This window comes from Halichoeres trimaculatus, unplaced genomic scaffold (assembly GCF_033239565.1).
Source record: "Halichoeres trimaculatus isolate MK-OKI-2021-1 unplaced genomic scaffold, fHalTri1.1 fHalTri1_scaffold_2, whole genome shotgun sequence".
Lineage (NCBI taxonomy): Eukaryota > Metazoa > Chordata > Actinopteri > Labriformes > Labridae > Halichoeres > Halichoeres trimaculatus.
Genome location: NW_027437180.1, coordinates 33,972,473 through 33,994,077, shown reverse-complemented (window position 1 = coordinate 33,994,077; position 21,605 = coordinate 33,972,473). Strand labels below are relative to the sequence as shown.

Sequence of the window (21,605 nt, the reverse complement as noted above, 5' to 3'; positions counted from 1 at the left end):
GAGCACATTTTCTTCGCAGCCCTTTCATGTTCTCCCTGGTATCTCCTCCTTTGTCTCCCTCTTCGATCCTAATTCTCCCCCTCCTAAGTCTTGCTCCTCCTTCTTTTCTCTCTCCATCTCTTAATATTTGCGGTCAAGGTGCATTGGTATTTTAGTTCCTCTCCCCTCCCCGTCTTGTCTCCCCGTCTCTCCTTGTCTCCGTTCATTTTTTTTATAACGACTCCTCTGTTTCTCCAGTGAGGATTCTTCTCTCTTCTCTCACTCCGTGCCCCTGTCTGCTTCTGCGGCGGCTGTCGTTCTTAATTGGTGTTGCTCCGCGTCTGCTTTCATCCTCCGCCTGTTTTTCCCCTTCCTCTCATCCCCTCTCCGAAACCTCATCGCTCCTTCTCCTCCCACCTCCCTCTCCGCTGCATCTCTGGCAGAAAAAGACAGGCATCAAACAGACTGCCTCCCGCCTGTGTACATCAAGCTTCCCTGTGTGTGTCTGTGTATGTTTAGTGTGCGATGGTCTGTGTGCTGGGAGTTTTTTCATCCCCTTCATTCCTGTACAGTGTGTTCCCCTCGTCATGGCTCTTCCTCTGTGCCGTGGATGTGGGGGCTGTTCAGTGCTGCACTGGAAGACAGGAAACTACCTCGCTATACGATTCTTTACAGTTCAGCAGCCCTTGTTTTGCTGAGATTTCTATTATTTTAATGAAAAACCTCTCAGTCAGTGGAGACACAGGATAGGAGAGGTCTGGAGGACAAGTCAGACTTACTCATATTGAATTGCTTGGGTGAATGGTAGCCTGTCTTTTAGCAAAAAGCTAGCATTAGATTATTTTGCGTCAATGTTGCACCACAAAGGATACAAATGAATGTAAGCATAGGCTGTGTGTTTAGGGCTGTGATGCAAAAACTCATGGGTCCATTTACACGACAGCGGTTTAATGTTTTTAGGGTGAAACACAAAAGTATTGTTGAGTTTCAGCCTCACGTTTGCACGTTGTTATCGTCACGGACTACCATGTTGAGCTTGTGCTGCTTAATCTGCTGAATCTGACTGTCTTTCAACAAAATGTGCATCTGTTGCTCCACTTCTGCACTTAGCATTCACCAAAACACCAGATGATCAGCCCAACTCTTCTTCAGTGGAGGTCTACCGAACGTCATTTCTGGACAAGACAGTTATAGCGCCAACTGCTGGCCTGGCATGTTTACTACAGCTAGGGCTGCAGCTACTGAATATTTTAGTATTTGAGTATTCTACTTAAAATCCCATCGATTAATCGAGTAATCGGATAAAATACATTTTTGTTTAGTTAAAGAGCAGTTATTTTTCAAATGAAAATTTTTCTCTTAAAGAAATAGAATTTTCTGATACAGCATGTCAGTAAGAGCACTTGCTTTGGTAGCTCCAAAATTTGTAAACACACTTTGACACATTTTTTGTGCCTTGTACAGCTCATCAAATGTTGCGCCCCCAAATGGCACCTGTTTCGTAGAATGACCCATTAGTCTCCAAACTCCAGAAAAGAAGCTAGATTTGTTGCTAGTTGCTATTTTGTATAAGAGGTAGCTTGAGGGGTCTGAAAACTCTCTTAATATGGCCTCAGCTCTATTTAAAAGACCACTCTTTGATCTTTTTAAAAATTAATTGATTCCTCGAGGCGGAGAAAATTACTTGAGTATTTTTTGTAATCGAGTACCTCGAATCATTTGAGGAATCATTTCAGCTCTAACTACAGCATTTTTTGTCCCTCAGCGTTCCCGTGCAAACACCGTTTTTTTTTTACATTGTTTTAGTTTGCCTCATTCAGCAACTCAAATTTATTTTCTTTCTCTTTGTGTGTGTATTTTAAAGCTCCTTGTTGTGGTTGCTTATAAATCCTTACTTTAACATACTGTTAGTTTGCACAGTCAGGCTAAGTTTTGAGCATAGTCAGAGCATTGTCATCAAGCACAGGCATATCAAAACTCAAGCCAAGGGGCCAGTCATGAATGAATCAGGTTCTAAAATATGTGTACGAGTTGTATCAAATGCACTGAACAAAACCAATCTATCTCGTAACGTCTCACAAAAACTGCATTTGGACTGTGCATAGGCTACTTGTATAAAGCTAAAGCTCTGTATAATGTGCAGAAACAACAACTCTTACAGCTCACGTCTTTAAATGAATGGATTTATTATGATGTGAAAATGTGAGAGTTCAAAAACATAGCAGGACACATAAGATAAGATAAAAGTTATGAAATGGAGCAGGAAAGACCAGAATTGTTCAGAAGACAGGATAAGAAATATTTGGGTCTTTAAATGTCGTTTGCAGATCAAAATAGTCTTCAGGCAAAACAATCCTGACAAAATCCACTTAAACAAAAAACTCCCCACATATTTCCCCGATATCGCCCCCTAATTGAGAACATTTAGAATAAGCAGAGTTAGCTGATGTTTACCCAACATGTAACACTGCAGAAAACGGACCACTTATCATCTGGTGTCAAGGGACAGTTTAGGGATGGGTGAGGTTTGATTTCATAAGTCTGTAATAATGACACAAGCATGTTTAACTACACCAAGTGACTGTTTTTTTTTATTTTTTTTGTACAAAATTCACTTAAAGATAAAGTTAACAAACAGAGCACTCATATGTTACTGTCAGGGTTCATAAATATGCCAGTAGGAGCTGCTGGGCCTTGTTTGTTTTCACAAAATCAGATGTGACACCCCTGATCTGGCAGCTCAGCACACATTTGTGACATTGGACAGTACACAGACAACTCTTGACAGCTTGCTCATACCACGACACAATTTGTAAATCACTCAATTTTAATTAGATAGGAACCATTTAGTTATAGCTTTTTTGGGCACTAGCTGTTGGCTGTTGGCTTTTGGATCAATATTAAACATACATTTACATCTTACAATGATCTAGAGAACCCAGCTTTAGTCAGGTTACCAAAACAAAACACATTTGCCTAATTGCAGTGTCATCCTGTCAGCAAAGGGTGAACCTGATAGTTGAAAGGCAGTGCGGTGACACCCCAGGGTCAGTCCAGAGGAAGTGCTGGTGTCAGCGGTACTGAGTGCACGAGGGAGAGGCAGGTAAGAATATATGTCAGGGCAGTGGAGGTCAGGAAGGGAGCTAATTTTGGTCGTGACTATGTCAGCTCAAAACACAACTGTCTGCTCTCACATTTCTCAGAAATTCAACCAGCATTACCACACCAACGATCCTTCAAAACCAGACGTTTACAGTGAGAAAAACTCTGCATGGCTTAACAAAAACATCATTGTGCTGTGAGGTCTGTTATAGTATTTCCACCATCAATCCACTGTCGTGAGACAAAGCCATTTCCCTCTCATAAGAATCTTTTGTGGTGAATAGGTTTGTGCAGGGGATTGTTGTGGTTAGAGTGCATGTGATATCATCACGCTGGATGGCTTAGCTGGGCTTGATTAGCACAAATACCGGAAGAGATTGACCTTTAATAAACTACTGCATGAGCTACATATACTGTATAAAACTCCCCGAACACGCACACACATAACGTGAGCACCTATTTATTACCTGAGGGCCGCCTTCCCCTTGCTGCTGATGTAGCAAAATGAAACAGGCGAACACTCGTCTGTTTGAAGAATTGCACCATGTGTATGATCAGTATGTGTGAATTTAGAGGAGGAAAGAGCAGAAGAATAAAAGTAATGTCAAGGAATCATTTTTGTTGTCATCCATCTGGCAGCTTCACCATCTTTTCCTCAGCGTCCGACTTCCCCTCTTTCCTTTACTGCCACGGAGGTATTAAGAAACCATCAGGCGTCCTTTGTGATTGACAGCCCCTCCTCCTGCCAGTGGGAGGCAGTCCTTTCATTAATCTTCGGTTATGAGCGTTATGATTCATTCATACGTTCACATTTTGATTCATATCTGGCCCACTGTAGCCACACTTTGTATTTTATCTTTAGTGTTCCTTTCAGGGGCTGTGTACATTTATCTATATTAGAGCTTCAATTGATGATCTTTATTATCCCTCTGTTGATAAAAAATGTTCATATGGAATGTGAGAGAAATTAAGAAATATCTGTTACAGCCCGGATTACTTCTGATGGCTTGTTTCAGAGAGCTTTTGGATATTATCATTTAGCCTCATTAACAAATGATTCTTGCATACAAATGGTGCTTTATAGTGAATCACACAAGATTTTTCTTCTCTTTTTGTGTTTAATTGTGCTGCAAAATTTGTGGCATATCCAGCGTTTGACTTGAGAGGCGCAGCACCCTGTGAGAGCAGGTCATACGTCTCTATTTCAGAGCACAACGGCTTATTGTTCAAGGCTGGCGCGTGTGTATGTGTGTGCTTCTGTTCACTCTTTGAATAATAGCCAGCAAATGAGAAGACACCATTACTCTGGACTGACATGGACATGATTGATTGTATTTGCGCATTTCAGAGAGTTGTATCATTGATTTGATATGACACCGAGCTGCGGTATGGATTGGTATTCGTTGCACTTAGGGAAGACTAAACACACATTTAGGCCCTGTGATCCTGCTCATGCTTCTGATGGTTTCCAGGAGCTGTCTCTGAAGCTGAGCCTAAAGAAATACAGGCTGGAATGAGGCACTTCTTCTCCTGGCCCTGAGGGCTCACTGTGTTGCTGGTTTGACTCTCGCCCACTGGAAGCTGATCTTTGTTAAAGGGCCTTGTTTCTTGTTCTATAAGTCTTTTGGCCTTTACGTTGTCTTCAGTTGAATTCTCTTAATCCCTTGCCATTTATTCCCTCGCTGTTTCCTGTTGGCTTTAAACCAGCCCTTTAACACTGGCCTTCAGTCTTTCTGTTCACACTCTGTAGAAGTCTGGGCCAGTTTTTCCTCTCCATTTTCTTTCTTTTGCTTTTACTTATTGTTTATGGCCTCCTCACTCCATCTTCTCCTTTTAAAGTTTTGTCCATGAATTTAATTGCTTCCCTCAAGTGCCAACTGGATTTTTTTATGAAGTGATAGAGAAGTTTTATTGCACTTTGGCTTGGACAGGGTGGATCAAATGGAGGTTTAGAGTGACTACTCACAGTATTGACCGTGTGTAGGTGAAAATAATTCACCATTTGATAGTTGGAGTAATCACATACATGTACAAAAAGTGTGAAGCACATGCCATATTCGTCTGTACAGGATACTGAGCATGTATGCCAGCTTTTTCCCCCGACTGTTTCACTCATAACTCTCTCTTTCTCTGTTTGACAGCTGAGAAAAACTAGCAACAGAAGAAAGAGAACCATTTGATGGAAGAAAAGAAAAAGAAAAAACAAGAAGAAAAGACAAAGACGGACGTCGCTCAGAAAAAGGTGAAGATAGGAATCATACACGTTTATACCTTTTGCTTTCTGTAACAAACAGTACGATTTTTCAAAGCTCTTGTTTTATTGAATGCTGAAGAAACCAATTCCTCTGATGATTTGAAGGCAGCTGTATTGATTTTGTTCATAAAATTGTGATATGTTATTTCCCAGCTGTATTACTAATCAGTCAAAATACAATCAATCCATTCCTGTAGTTAGCATTTGGCTAACTGTTAGACACATTCAGAAAGAATGATTGTCCAACATGCCTGTCATTGGACCATTGTTAAGGCGCAATACCGTCATTGTATTGTGTCTGCAGCACTTTTCTTTGAAGCTAGAGATTAAATAGAGCCATAATGTCCACAGAAAGACTTCTTTTGTTGTATTTGACTCGGAGCAAGGATCATTCTGCTATAACTCCACTTTTATCTGTGTGAAATGACCTTTCCTCACTCTAGTAGATCAGAAGGAACAGAACAGCAGCTTCATATTAGGGGGAGTTGAGAGCACGCATTTTATGGTGTTTCCTAGAGGTAGACCGATATATCAGCCGGCCGATATATCGGCCGATATTTGGACATTTGTCTCTATCGGCCATCGGCCGTATTTTCTTTTAAAAAGCCGATTTTTGATTCGTTGTATAAAATGACGCAATTTTTGATCAGGCACAAAAAAGATGAGCACCTCAAACTTGTGGAACCACTTGGATACATTACATACTTTTGTTCAAATTATGTTGATAAGTTTAAATTTCTTTTTTGACATTTTAAGAAGAGTGTGAATGTTTACTACTGCTTGTTACACTGTGTGTTTACTCAGACAAAATATTTCATTGTTTTTAAAGCTGAATAAATGTTCAGAGGACTGGACACGACTTGTAATAGATTTCTTTTAGTTGCTCAGAAATTGCTACGTTTCACAAAAATGTGATAAATATATATGTATTTAACAATTGGCCTGAATATCAAATTGGAAAAATTGGCTATGGATATTGGCATCGGCTGCCCAAATTTGGAAAGCATCGGCATCGGCCCCCAAAAAACCAATATCGGTCGACCTCTAGTGTTTCCACTGACTAATCCCGGGACAGATCCCCAAATAACCAAGACAAATGATCACACTTTTTGGGACCCTTCCAGAGGGGTGCCAGACTAAACTGATATGATTGGTTAAAAGAAACGGAAACAGGCCTTAAAGTGATACTCCGGGATGGAACAAGTTGGATCCTATCACAAGGTTTAGGGCAGAAACTACCCCTACAGCAGTGTTTTTGTGCAGCAGAAGCCCAGGGCTCTCGCACCAAACACTGCCTCCCTGCTTGTCTGCCGGTTTCCTCTGCACTCAGACGGGGCCATATTTTACTTGACCAAAAACACAAATAAATGGACTCCCACCGAAAAAATCTGATATCGGTCTGCATTCATGCTTTATTTAGAGAATTTTCAGAGCGTTACTTTCACACAAAAACACCGCTAAATAAGACTCTAGCTCTCATCGTGTCATAAAACGGCGCTACCTCCGCTGCAGAGCCACAGCTGGCTACGAGGCGCTCGCCGCTTAGTTTATCAGTCCGTGCACGCGGCGTGCCAGATATAAACAAACGCAGGTAGTCTGCCAGGACGGAGGGACATGATGAGTACTAGAACCTTATTTAGCGGTGTTTTTGTGTGAAAGCGCGCTGAAAATTCTCTAAATAAAGCGTGAATGCAGACCAATATCAGATTTTTTTCAGTGGGAGTCCGTTTATTTGTGTTTTTGGTCAAGTAAAATATGGCCCGTCTGAGTGCACAGGAAACCGGCAGAGGAGCAGGGAGGGGGTGTTCGGTGCGTGCGCTCTGGGCTTCTGCTGCACAAAAACACTGCTGTAGGGGTAATTTTTGCCTTAAACCTTGTGATAGGACCCAACTTGTTCCATCCCAGAGTATCACTTTAAGATGTTACTCAAGAAAAAGTGCTACGATAGACAAACATTGCAGATTCATACACTTGGTACAGCCTTAATTTCAAACCCTGAACTGCTACATGAATGAATTTAAGGAGATATCTTTGTAATTAAAATAAAAATGTAGAGTTACTAAAACTGTACAGAATGTTAAGAGTTTTCTGCAACTAAAACAAGACTTAAACTATAAAGGACAAAATAAATGTGACTACAACTGGTATTTTCGTCCAAAAACTAAATCTGAAACAGCTGCCAAACTTTACACGGAGAGGCAGCCAACTTGTAGGAAGCTTCCAATAACTGACTGCTTTAGTCAAATGGAAAACGTGATGAGTGGTTTGTGTTGGTGAGTCATCTTACCCAGTCACACTATCACATCCCCGTTAAATGAAGATCTAGGTTCTGTCATTAAACTTTTTTATCTTTCATCTGCATTTATAAATTACTGTCTAATGTCACCTTCGCTGCATTAAACTCGTCCTCTCTTTTGCCCCCGCAGGCTGCTGATCAGAAACCCAAAGGTAAGAGTCATGTTCAAGTTAACGACACCCACACAACCACCTAGTTTTTGAGAACTGCATTCCAACAGCTGATACACATTAATACGCTCTGATTAAAACAATCTGACCCATTAAAGAAAAACACACATTTCACGTGCATTACACACTCATAGAATCAAGAGTTTTTGCACACAGATGGACACACAGTTTGCACATGCATGCACAATTGTGCCATTTGACTCTCTGCTTCACACACACACACACACACACACACACACACACACACACACACACACACACACACACACACACACACACACACACATACAGCAAAGCAGATACAGTGAAGTCTAATACAAAGTGATGCAGAGTGACGCCTACTACGCCCGCAGCAGCAGGCAGTGAAGCGTGAGGGCACCCAGACAGCACAGTGAGTGTGCGGAGGGTGGGGGGAGGGGAGACCGGGGTAAAGAGGACGGGAGATGAGGAGTGAAATAAAAGAAAGGCATTAACTTCAGTTGTAATGCAGGGAGAGTGCGCCTGAAAGAAAAGTGTCCTCATGTGCCCTTGCTTCTCCTCTCGGATGATAAAATAGTCGTTCTCAGTGTAAAGCCTGGAAATTACCTTTAGTTTAATTACAAGTGTTCACGAAATCCCTGGTGTTGCTCCCAGTGACTCCTTGTGCTAGAAACTCTTTGCTTTGTGTGCTAATGATGCAAGACATGCAAGCTGGGCACTGCTAATTATCAAGCTCTGCATCCTGCTTTGTGGTTTTTTGGCTAGCACGGCTCAGCACAGCTCATATTTACATGGTGAGGTGATGAAATCAGTGAACAACCTTTGAAATGCGTGTTTCATTGTATATATATAAAATCCCTCGAGGTGGCTTCTTCGAAATCCTCAGTGTGTGTGTCTGGACCCTCCCCCAGTTTGAGGCACCGCTTGGCCATCTGGGTGTAACTGTTAGGCTTCAACAAAGGTCACCACAGCTTGTCTTGAACTCTAACCTGTCTATTTAATTACCCTCTCTGCTCCACAAGCCTCACTGTGAGCTTGGCCTATTAACTGGGTTTCACAGCCTCAGCACAAGCTCGCTGCATCTATTGTTTGTGTGCTTTAGACTGGCACACTTTTACCTTGAGGAGAAAATGTGGATCTTCCAAGGCTCATTACTCTCCATTTACAGTTTGTATGCATCTTAAGTTGTTGTCACACGTAGGTATTCTCATGTGGAGGATGTTCTTTTACAGCCACGCGCTCAGCATGTAGGTGCTGAACAGTCGAGATTTAAATGCTTTACAGAAGGATGTAGGAGTTACTGCTGCTCTGTGTATGTCAAACGCAGAATTTAATCTGATCGACTGGACCAGGAGCAAAGAAATGCTCAGATTTGTCAGATGGAGCTGGTCCACAAGGCCCAAAGGATTATGTGGGCGACAATAAATGTCAAAGATTGAGTTGCAGCCTCTGCATGCAGGACAATTTTGTGTATGTCCCTGTGTGGTTGTCAGCTTAAAGGTACAGTGAGTAAAAAGGGAGAATGTTTTTTGTTACATAGAAAGCAGACTTGAAATTGAAAGGCTGCCCTTGCTGACCTCACCCACGGGTGAATTTCAAGAGGCGTCAGTGGCCTTGAAGGACAAGAAGCTCTTAGTTATGATCCTCCATTTGTCAAGCTTTTACCATCAAGAAATTCTTTTCCACACTGAAGCCATCCTATCTTTAAAAGACCACCAATAAAAACAAAGGCTCACAGACTAAACATATTTGTATATTTATGTTCTGATTTGTATGTCAAGATACTGATACACAGATTTGAACATACTTCTGAACACTGTATTCCTTTCCTACATAGTCTGACATAGTAACACCAAATATTCTGTTGTAACTAAAACACAAACCCATTACTACAGAACTATTACTGCACTGCCTGTACATGTTTTTGAAACCTGTACTGTCTCTGAATTACGATTTGAAATGACGACTTTCAAGGTTAAGAAGTCTAAAAGAAGGTTGTTGTGGTATTTCAATACAGGTCAGGTGACTTGGCTATGGAAACATCAATGAACGTAGCACAAAAAGTTGAAAAAAAGTAAGAAAACAAATTCTACAAACTACTGAGGCTTCTGCTAATCAAATGAATTAATTATTAATCATGTCTTGTTTCTTTAGACTTTAAATACCCAATCCACCAAATAGGAGGCCATTGCAAAATAAGTAGGCACTGTAAGTAGGCATTGTCAGAGAAGATTTGGCAATTTTTTATGGGAACAATCCACATTCTCAGCTCAGCTGATCAACCCACTAATTTATGTTCTAGAAGTGGGAAAAAATATCAATATGGCAATGTATCTCAACACTTTGACCTGTGATAGAATATCGATATTTCAACTCTTAATACGGGTATTTTTGTTGAAATAAAAATTAATATTTTTATGAGTTGGAAGCACAATAGGTCTTCTGCACCTCCATTGCAGTAGATGGCGCTTAAGAGCTACTCCACTGTATGTTGCCCATGAACTGTATTATAAATCTCAATCTCAAACTCTATTCAAAATATTTTATTCCTAAACTTGATGATGTGGGTTTTGAGCATCATGTTTTCTCTCTATTCTTGGATCAGTTAGTTTAAAATAATTTAATTTTTAATTTTTACAGTGTAGTAAACTGATAAAATAGTAATTATAGTCATATTTTGTCAAGTATTACATCTTTTTACGGGTAACATTGGTTACACAAAGTGATATTTTTCAGTTTGACCAACTGAACACATCTTTCAGCCAATAATTTTACAACATTTCAAGTTGTAAAATTAGTTTAATGTCACAGTAGTTTAAGTGACGAACTTGACATATTTTATGTTTTTAAGTTAAGTGTGTATGAAACACTGCATCTGACTTTCTTTAATAATAATCAAGCACAATAAAGGAGAAAAGTTGTTTTTTATCAGTTAACTGTGTGGAATATCACTAAATAACACAATATCAGGATTTTGTGTTATCGCATCGTGATGTGTATGGTATTGTGAGGCTCTTGCCTCTAGTACTCACTCTAAGTATGTTCCTTACAATGAGGTGTCAACTAAAAAGGAAATAATGTCATTGCCAAGAAGTGTTGTTGAAACAAAGAAATAATTTACCAAAACACAAATTTTCCTTTTTTGTGCTTGTAAGTAAATTTGATGTCCGCATGATGTCTGTGTGATTAGCAGAAGAAAAATCAAGTAAACACGGGGAGTCAGACATGAAGTGGAAGACTCTTTGTCTTAAAGAGGCCTGTGGACTGGGGCCCAACTAAGAAGGAAAGGGAGGGGTAGAAGGAGGAAATGGAACAGGGCGTACACGAGTCAGATTACAGCAAAAATGAGGACAGGAATGGGGGAAAGAAAAAATGAAGCAAGTGCCAAAAATGATCGTTGGAAGTCAGTGAAGGTGCTAATACAAAAGAGGACTAATGACATGGACATTTATTTTATGGTTTGTTTAATGAGAGATAGAGAAAGAAAAGGCACATAGAATAAGCCTCTGATTGTGTAAGTAGTGGGTTGTCATGCAGAAAGAAAGTATGGGCAAAGCGGTCTGTTTGAAGTCTAATCGTTCAGTGAGCCATCCGGACCTCTGTGAGTTTGCTCATAACCTCCTATCTGCAATATCGTTTAAAAGGAAGGTGGCACAGGCTGGAATGAGCTGGGTTTTAATGCGTGACACTAAATAATAGAGGTCTGAGTATATGCGCGAGGGAAGAAAATCAGTATGCAGTAGTGATTTGTGTCTTTCCATCCATATCAGTGAATTCTGCCTTCCTCATACACTATCAGAAATTCATAGACACATACACATGCACACCACCTCCCCCCATCCTCGTCGTCTTTTCCCGTTCTGCCTCTCTGCAGGCCTCCCAGGTCCCAGGCATTTCAATTTGTTTGCGGTAATCGATCTCGGCCTGGTGCGTTCATATGTATGAAAATGAGATAAAGCTGCGGTGCAGTAGAATTAACTTCTCTGCCCCCCATTAGGCATGGAGCTTCACCAAACGCAGGAGGCATTGTCCCTCTGCCCCTCACCCCCCCTCCCCCTCCGACAAACATACAGGCTGGACCTCTGATGCAGGGCCCTCCCTTCCTCACTCCATCTCTGCCTCCTGGTCCCCATTACCTCAGAGGGATGCTGATTATTCACCCGAGCACACATGCAGCTTCATCACAATCTCTGCCACCTCTGCAATCACAATCAGTCAGCAAGGCAAGCTCACACATCTAAGTGCTTCGACAAAAGCATGCACATACCAAGACACACACACATGCTCGAATATTGAACATATCTGATTATCTGCAAATGGGTTTTTCAAGATTATAACAGTTGCAGTAAAAGATACACAATTCTCACAAATAGTCCTTTATGGTGATATTCAATCTATTCTCTGTGAAAATATGCCCTCAATTTGGAATTGTGAAACAATAAACGGCAAAAACATACTCATCTTAACCTGAAAATACAATCAGACACACAAACACGAGTTATGGGAAAAAAGGCCCAAGCAGGAAGTTAAAGAAATGCAATTTATGAAACAAGTGGTGACACAGACACAGAGAGCCATGAGTCACACCACATTTCTGCCGCCCTGTTCTGACACCTCTGTAATCAAAAGTCTATCTTCAGTTTTGCTGCTTTTGCACTTTTCAGTGCTGAAAGGTTTGAGAATGAATGTTTGCCTGTCACTTCCCCGTCCCTCACTGTCCCTACCCACGCTTCTTCTCACCCCTCGATACACTCATTACCGCTGACCACATCTGAGAAAACATATTTACATGGAGTCGCCCCGTTTATAACAGCATTATATTTTTCAAAGTGGCAAGCGTCGAACATAAACACGAGTGTGTCGTATAATTCCGTATTGGATTAATTTGCAATTTCACATGCTATTAATTGCGTCAACACTTTTGAAAGGGAATTTCATGAATCGCAATCTAATTAGAGGCTAATTTACTTTAGCATTCAGGCTGCTTTTCTCTTCTGTGAGCCACATTTATAAACACTCAGTGAATTAACAGTGAATAGCTTGTGAATTACGTACTGTGGATTTATGACTGCCAAGCATAATTGTTTTTCCCTCTACCCCTCCGTGTGCTCACCCCACATGCATATCAAGTATCGGAGGGAGAGGAAGGGATGCAGGGAGGGACAGGGGCAGCGAGAAATGGTACACAGGGCGCACAAACTCAAACAATGCTTCCTTCTCTGTATATTCTTGTTGCATTATCACTCACAAGCTGCTGACAAGAGAGCCTGTTCAGTGCCTCTGGCCCCTCCCCCATCATCTCCTCCCCCTCTGACAGTGAGCTGCTTCATGTCACATATCGGGCAGATTAATAGGATGTAGCTGAACTGATATGAATGACAGCTTAGCCTGTGCTTTGAGGACATGGTGTTCACATATATATGCCTGTAAGGTTCAGAGGCTCTCTTTATGCCTGCATGAGGAGCTCTCCCCACAGGCTGTTATCAAATCATGCAGTTAGTAGAGCTGGGAGGATATGCTATCCTCATGTTTGATGCTATTACAATATTTAGGGTGCTGATTTGATTAAAATTGCGATTTTTTTCCATTTTTTAGTTTGCTTCTTTACCACCAGACGATGTGAAGAAGTAAAATGATGATGATAATGTCAACAGACTATATCAGGAGCCATGTTTTCCCATAAAATGCACATCACATGAGTCAGAGAGAAACATTTCATCCTCTGCTGGTAATAAAGTAATATTTTTTAGAGCCTGACCGATATGGGATTTTTGGGGCCCATACTGATACCGATACTGGGGGCACAAAAAAAGCAGATATGAAATATATCAGCGAATATCTGATATATCGGTCACTATCCGATATATCAACTGATATCCAATATATCGGCTGATATATATATAATAAATTCATTGATATACACAGGTTATATATACTGTATATGAACACAAATGATTATAATACCCATATGATTCAAGACAACGACAGACACTATTACACTATTAAAGAATTAAAACAAGTAACTTTAATTATAAAACTGTCAACATAAGAACTGTAGTGTAAACCAATGATAAATAAGAACAAGCTGTAAACAAAATAATAAATAAATAAGTCAAACTTTAAACACAGTAAGTAGAAAGAAATGTCAAACTGTAAACACACAATGAGCAACTTACATGACGTTCAAACGCTGTATTATAGTCTTATATTAGATAATGGTGGACGCGTGAAATAACAGTAGCATTTATCTCTGTTTATCTCTCAAAAAAGGAACTACATTACATAATGGTGGACGAAGGGGGCTGGCACTCAGGCAGTGTACAGCCCAACACACAGACACACAGGAACAGGAATGACAGAATCTCTGAGGAGCAAAATTTTTTATAATCGGCTACATTTTGGCCGATGTCGATTAATCAGTGACAGGCATAATCGATTAATCGGCCTGACCGATTATCGGTTGGTCTCTAATATTTTTCCAATCCAGTTTATAAACAAAGACCGAAATAAAGACTTTGAATTTGAAAAAAAAAAAAAAAATTCCACAAAGAATCACAATTGTCAAACAAAAAATCCCGATATATTGATTTTTGATTGTCTCGCATTGTCACATTCCTCACATTATCAGGACCTCTGTAAGAGAAACTGACTTTGACCGTGTCCCTTGCAGCTCTGAGCAGGATGAGACAACCTCTCCTAAGATACCTTCAGTCAAGCTGTGCATCCGTCAGACATGAAAGATGTCTGAGGTGTTTGCTGCCCTCAGGCACCGACCTCAGTTGTAGTTTCAGTGATCCTATGAATTATCTGCTTCAAGGGCTGAAACGCCAAAGGGGGTTTCTCCGAACTCTGTCATAATCCTGACAGCCAGGACAGACAGCTGAGACTTTAGAGTGGGAGAAAGGAGCCCTGGCATTGAGAGTGGGTGGGGGCACTAATTAAAGAGGGAGACCATGGAGGAGGCAGGGAGAGGTTACAGGAGGCACTGGGGTCACAATAGGCAAAAGGTAGTGCATGAGGCAACTGTCGGTCTCTATAGCAACAGTCCACATAGGAAGGGTGAGGGGTGAGAACTTCTGGCTTTATTTTGTGAATGTGTGAGGCTGTTTCTCCACACATACTGGCAGATGGGACCTTTCAGAGGCACACCCACTTGACCTTCTCTTTTGTGCTTAAACATATGCACATACATCTGCCTTCTGTGGCGTAGGGATCCTCTAGGAGCCAGGTCTCTGATACAACATCAGGAAATGCAAATGCATGATCCTTACAAATGTGGCACCATTTAGAAGAAAATATAACAACAAAGAATAATATTCCAAACTCAGTTTTCCTTAATTTTGTAGTAAATTTATTTAAATACCTCCCTGTGAGTATTTGCTGTAATTTTAACGGTTAAAAGAGGATATAGTCTTGGTGTGAGTTTTGTGGCGTGCAGATCAGAAGTGTTAAACAGTGGAGTGACTAACTTCTCCCACCAAAAGGGAAGCAGTCTGAGAGCTCTTTCAATGAGTAAGAAGCAAAAGTCTGCCTGGGCAGTGAAATTAGAGAAGGAAGTGAGAGATGTGATACTGAAGAGGTCACAAACTCAGTCATGACTCTTTATTTTCACTCCATGCACTCACCAGCGAACCTATTTTAGATTGTTTTGGTGAAGTAAAATTGATGCCTCTATAAAAACACAAGAAGTAAAATTGATTCACAGAGTTGTAAACCCACTTAAAAGTAAGCTTTATTTTCCTTACTTGATCTTGGTTCTTATTGGATTAGGAGGTGCAGCATCGTGTCTAGCAGAGCCCCTTATAATAAAGTGTGTCTGCAGACATACACAGAAGAGATGTGGTAACCTGCACAGCCTTGCATTAAGCTCAAGGAAACTAATCACAGTATTTTACGACAACAGATACCCTACCCCTGCCTTTTTTATGAATTACCTTCTCTAAATCTGATTCCTTTGTGCATCGCCCTTTACTGTACCTCTACCCCCCTTTATCTCTGCTCACTCTGCTGCCTGTCCTTAAGCAGTCGCTCATTCACCCACTCTCTCTCATTGTGTGTGTAATTAACCATTTAGTGTGTAGAGGGCTGTAATTAAAAGTTTGGTGCAAGGTTACAGAGCGCGCCTCAGCTGGAGGGTTTAATGGAATTTATAGTGCACTTGATACAAATGCTCAATGAATTAGCTATCCCATTTAGCATGAACCACAGACATTAGGGTCAGCAACACATCACGCGACTACTAGTATTTCTGTTGTGGCCTTTACCAAGTATAGAAGGTAAATTGATTATTTTGAAATCTATCAATTTACTTTTTTCTCTCTTTGTGTTATGGTTTAGTTTCTGATGAATATCACCATTTCTACAATGTTGAGTGGTTGGTTATTTTGTCCACTGCTCATATTTCTCCTGTTTCACAAATCCTAAAGTAAACTAATTCAAGAGGCAAAATACACTGGCTAAAACGTTGATAAAAAAAAAAATATTGATTAAAAATAAATGATTTATGAATGTAGTTTATATGTTTTGACGGCAGTCAGTGTCCCATGGCGATTAACTCTTATCTGCCTGCTGTGGTCAAAATCACATGTGAAAACCTCTAACAATGCTGTTATCATCATCAGTACTCATGACTTGTGTTTCTTTGTTGTATTGCACAACTTAAAGTCACCTACCGTTGCTAGGACCGCTGGATAGGATACTGTATGAAAATTAGCATGCTAACCTAGTTTAGTTTATTTATTTATTGTTATGTGGACGGTAAAAGAGGCGGCTTTAGCCTTTACGGCTAATTTCCGGTTGTAGTCTCTAGCCAGTTGTCAAATAGGCAGCCTAAAATGAAATCATTACGTTTTGAAATACAATTAAATACAATAGAAAATACATAACATGTATGTTATGTTATAAATGTTGTATGTTATAAAAGGCCTAGAACAAAAGAAGAAGACATACAACATATCACACAAAACTGGGACAGACACAAGCAAAGCACATCAAAGCAATTCATGCATCAAAGACAAGAGCTACCAAGAGCTAGCTACAGTGTTAACCAACAGGATGCTAACGAAGGCTAATGGTTTACCTCATCTTTCAGTCTATGGTGCCAACAAGCAAAAGCTAAACTCTGTGAACTCTTGTATAGAGATTGATTTGACATCTGCCTCTAGCATGCTAATGCCAGTGAAAAACTTGTCGTCAAAGGTCGGTTGAAGAGTTTCATCCAATCAAAATCAAGCAGCTTACTGAGCCAGGAGACCAGTGAGAAAGGAGGATGTTTAACAGAAAGCCATCCAGTTTGGTTCAGCAAGCTTGAAACCTCACTAATTTTATCAGTGGAGTTATTGCCTTTCAGGGTTACCAGCATGCTTTTCACTTTCCTTATTTAATCTTTTACAGACACACTTGCATCATTGGGTTTTCCCCGTTTTTTTCCCCCTCTCAGTCGTCTCCATAAAGCTCCCCCCACCTCTCCTAAATCTCTTACTCATTCATTGTGGATTAAAGAAAGCTCGCCCCTCCCCCAAATAAAGGATACGTCTCAGGAAAAGCATTCCACTTTGTTCCTATCAGAGAGGAGCTGTGTCTTGCACACATGATATTCTTCTCCCTTCTTTGTATTCCTGCTGTCTGGTGTATGTTCTATCTCACGAGAGCATAAATTCTCACTGTAACACTCTTTTAGTTCAGATGACATTGTTGATGGTTACACATTTTCCAGCTGGAGGGCATTATAAAAGCACCTTCACATAAATGACTTCTCACTGTAACTCCTGTGCGATCGTAAACTGAAGTCTTTGAACAGGTGTCGTTCAGTTTGGTTTTAGATTTTCCAGTGTTATTTCAGAAAGATTTGTCATTGTTAGTGTGGAAAAAATAAGACACGTTCAGGGAGTTGCAGCTTGTATACACCCTTGTTACTACAGCAACACAAAACAGTCTGTACAAGGCAGGGTGTGTGTGAGGCACGCTCGAGCCAAGGGACTCATGTGTCTGTCTTCTGGGCTCATCTTCTCCCTGTGCCAGTCTGACAGTAGAAATAAACAGCGAGCCGACTGAGTAACATCCTTATGTGTCTTTTGATCTCATTTTTCAGGGGACTCAGGAAGTTCCTTCAGCAGCTTTGTGTGAGCGAGAGAGAATTGTAGAGATTGTCAGACTAGATCAGTAACTCATAAAAAATGAATACCTTTGTTGGAAAGTTTGGTGCAACTGTGATGTTTGTTAGAAACAGAGAAGGGAGGAGATGGAAAGAGGCAGAAGGCTTGAGCCAAAAGAAGAAGCAGGTCACCTGATAAATATTTCCTTCTTATCAGTGTTTCTGCGGTAAAAGATGAACTAATACTGGCAACTGTTTCTTCAAATTTCCACTACACACATTCAGAAGCTGTCACTGAAGCCCCAAAAAAAGAAAATTCCCTGTTAGAATAATCTAAATGGATTCTGCGCACAAATGTTTCACGTTAGCTTTAGTCTTACTTTAATGTTATTCTCCCTTTCAGCAGACTGTCTGCTACATTTTGGTGTTAGTTGCAGGTTTTTACGATAATTTTTTACCTGACAGTTTTGAAAATTATGATGACCCAGTACATATTGCATATTCTGGGTCTTAGCATCCATCACCTCCAAAATTTAAACACTTCTTTCTTATCCCATTTTGAACATTTCCTGGAAATTTGATTAAGACCTGTTTGTTACTTTTTGAGTTATGTTGTTCACAGATAAACAAACTCTCCCAAAAACATAACGTCCTCGTCCTGTAAATAACTTTAGTTATTATGCTACGGTGTTTTATACCGGTCTATTATTGGGGTTTCCTCCTGCTAGGTTTAAGAGAACGGTACCAAAACAAATGTGCAGGCTAAATGTGGCTGCTTCAAAACACATGGGTAGAAAGGTTGCTTGATGGCAAGGATTCAGAGTGGGGAGATGAAGGGCTCCAACCAGAGAATGAAAAGAAGGGAAGAGCAGAACACAAGATAAGATTCAGAAAAGTGAGCGCAAGAAAAAGGGAAGAGACAGAGAGGGTAGTGGGGTTGTGATGATGGGGAGTATGGAGAGGAAAGGGGGCAGGGCAGCATGTTTTCTCCATCCTGCTGTCTGATTGGTCAGGACGGCGTCAGGCAGGCCGAGCTGAATTTAATCAAAAATGTGCGTCACTGGCTGCAGTTCAAAGCCAACAGCCAGCCAGATACTGCTGGAGGGGGGCAGTTCCTCTGAGTCTCCCTCCGCCGGTCTCACTCTCTGCATATGTTTTCAGCTAAAATATAATTGGCGAAAGGGAATTCATACTCCCACAAACGTCTTTCTGCTGTGTTGTAACAATTGTATTTCATAAAAATGTGCGTATTTTGTGTGATGGGCAAACTGACTAAAATGAAACCTACTGAGTTGTTTGCATTAATTCATCTTCTCCTTCATGCTCTGTGTGCGTGTGTGTGTATCAGCAGGTAGGCAGTCATGTGGATTAGTGTTGTGCTCACTAAGAGAGCCTCTGTTTTTAGCCGTGCTTTCAGACCAGCTCTTGGCAGGCACAGTGAATACCTCTGTGCTCTGAATTTGCTTTAACCTCCAGTGCAGTGTGCGAGTGTGATTGCCAGCACTGCAGTACAGGAAAAGTTCTCACACCGGTCAGATTGAAGCTTTAAGATCCAGTTTCTTCTCTGCCATCTATTTGTTAATGGTTGGTTTTAGATAGACGTACAACCCATCCTTCTGTCTCCCTCCCCTCTCCCTCTTTCTGTCTCAGCTGTTATGTAGAATGGCAGCTTCCATCTAGGGACCGAAAAGGAAAACAACATCAACCTCGTTTAAAACTCTTCTCTACAGCAGCTCTTAGGCCATTAGCTATTGGCAACCAACTAATATGAGAGCAACTATTTCTGTGCAGCAGATCGAGTATTCATTTACTGGTGAATTTACAGCCATAAGTACATCAACTCTCCACCTTCACAGACTATTATTTAGTGTTTTAGACTTTTTTTTTGTCTTTCAGCACCCTAGCGAGGAAACTTCAGCAAATCTGTTGGGTTGTTAGCCGCACAGGTCCTGCTAAAAATAACACTTTTCAGGCTAACACTCAATTAGACGGCTGGCTGGTCACTGCAACCATAGGCGAAGGGTCAGGCTGAGGCCAAAACAGCAGGGAAAGGTGTTGGTGAGCATGTGTGTGTGTGTGTGTGGGAGCGGTGTGTAATGAAAAGGAAAGGAGTTGTCTCCATGTGTTTGTGTGTGTCCGTGTTCAGTCAGCAGAAAAAAATGTGACCTTTTCGTCGAGTGCATCTGGGCCAGTAACATATGTTCAACAAAAGGTTGCATGAGGCAGTTAGTTAAAGGGATAGCGCATCGCAACATCCTGTGCAGACAGACAATACATGCAATTATTAACACCTGCTGGGTACTATTCATACAGTGAAGTACACAGGCTGCATGATTGTGTTTACGACAGGTTTGCTGCACATTCTTGAAAGAATTACGCCCAATTTATCCTCTTTATATTTCATGAACTAGTCTGGCTTGGATCTCAAACTGCATGGATGGTTATTTAATGTGCCGTTACATCATTTTTTATATTAAAAACACAGTTGGAAAGGAGAACTTGGTGAAGCTATACCTCTCTAAACCCACTCTGTAATATGCAGGACTAATAGTGAGCTAACCCGGTCATTAATACCTTGCTCCCTGCATGTGTCTTTCTGTGTGGGTGTGCCTGTGTGTCCATCCAGTGCCAGAGCCTGCTCCCACTAAGCCCTGTCTCGGCCCACCCCACCACCTTCACCCCGCCAGCCCTACGCTGCCCCTCTCCTCCTCCTCCTCCTCCTCTTCTTCTGGCAATGGCAAGCGTGCCTCCTCCAGTAGCCAACTCGCGACTCAGACTCCCCCACAGCAGCAGCAGTGCCAGTTGTCCTCTGCCAGTGCTCGCTACCCGCCCAGAGAGGTGCCCCCGCGCTTCCGCCAGCAGGAGCACAAGCAGCTACTGAAGAGAGGCCAGCCACTGCCTGCAGGAGCCCTCTGCGCTCTCACCCTCTCCTCCTCCACCTCTTCCTTCTCCTCTTCGCCCTCATCATCTTCCTCTTCTTCTTCTACAACTACCAGCAGCACTACCCCAATTTCTGCTGCGTCCACTGCAGGCAAACGCCACCAAGGTTTGTGCCCACAGTTAAACAAGAGTCCTTCTTTTTGGTGGCTGCGTGCAAATAATTTAATTCTTAGACTTTTTTTTATCATTTAGCATGCTGACTTTACTTTGGCTGCATGTTGTGCGGTTTGCTTGACTAGCATCGCAAGCTATGCTTCTTTTCTAGTTGACTGATTTCCAAAAACTTTGTGATTTTGTGCTTAAAACTTTACCTCAGCTTCTCAAAACTTTAGTGTCATTTTAGTTTATATTCGGATGGCTTGGCACTGATACAGCAGTGTTCAAAGAGGCACTGACAGATCCGCAGCTTTGTGGGTGACTAAATTACAGTGATTAAAATCTTAGTTCCACAGCACACCTCCTGTACCTGTCAGTGAAAAAATAATGATGACATACAGCTTCAAAACTTTATGGATAGGCAAATTAGCATTTAAGCTGCTTCCTGCCCCAGATTTTTCTTCTTACTAAGGCTTTATAAAGAGATCCTGATACCTAAAAGCTTCTTCAAAGTACATTTATGTCATGTCAGGTGCTCACAACACTGGCATATATTATCAAAAAAATCCTTCTAACCTTTAGATTTTCCTCTTTTAGCTGAAGTTAGATGAACATTATGTTCTTGTAGAAGAGTCTGTATGCTCTCTGCTCACACACACACACTCACTCACAGACCATTGTAGCCAGAGGTAGCTT

The 21,605-nt window shown here is 41.2% G+C and overlaps 1 protein-coding gene across 6 annotated transcripts in view; it reads left to right on the top strand.

Moving 5' to 3' along the window:
* The window catches only part of tnrc6c2 (trinucleotide repeat containing adaptor 6C2), a 163,504-nt gene that overhangs the window by 122,149 nt on the left and 19,750 nt on the right, over window positions 1–21,605 (top strand). For 4 of the 6 annotated variants that reach the window (XM_074665539.1, XM_074665538.1, XM_074665537.1 and 1 more), the window contains 3 exons: window positions 5,223–5,323; window positions 7,762–7,783; window positions 20,500–20,919. In XM_074665539.1, the coding sequence (XP_074521640.1) occupies window positions 5,261–5,323; window positions 7,762–7,783; window positions 20,500–20,919 (505 nt within the window). In that variant the 5' untranslated portion in view covers window positions 5,223–5,260. The remainder of the gene's footprint in view (window positions 1–5,222; window positions 5,324–7,761; window positions 7,784–20,499; window positions 20,920–21,605) is intronic. The other 2 variants (XM_074665541.1, XM_074665540.1) reach the window with 1 other exon arrangement.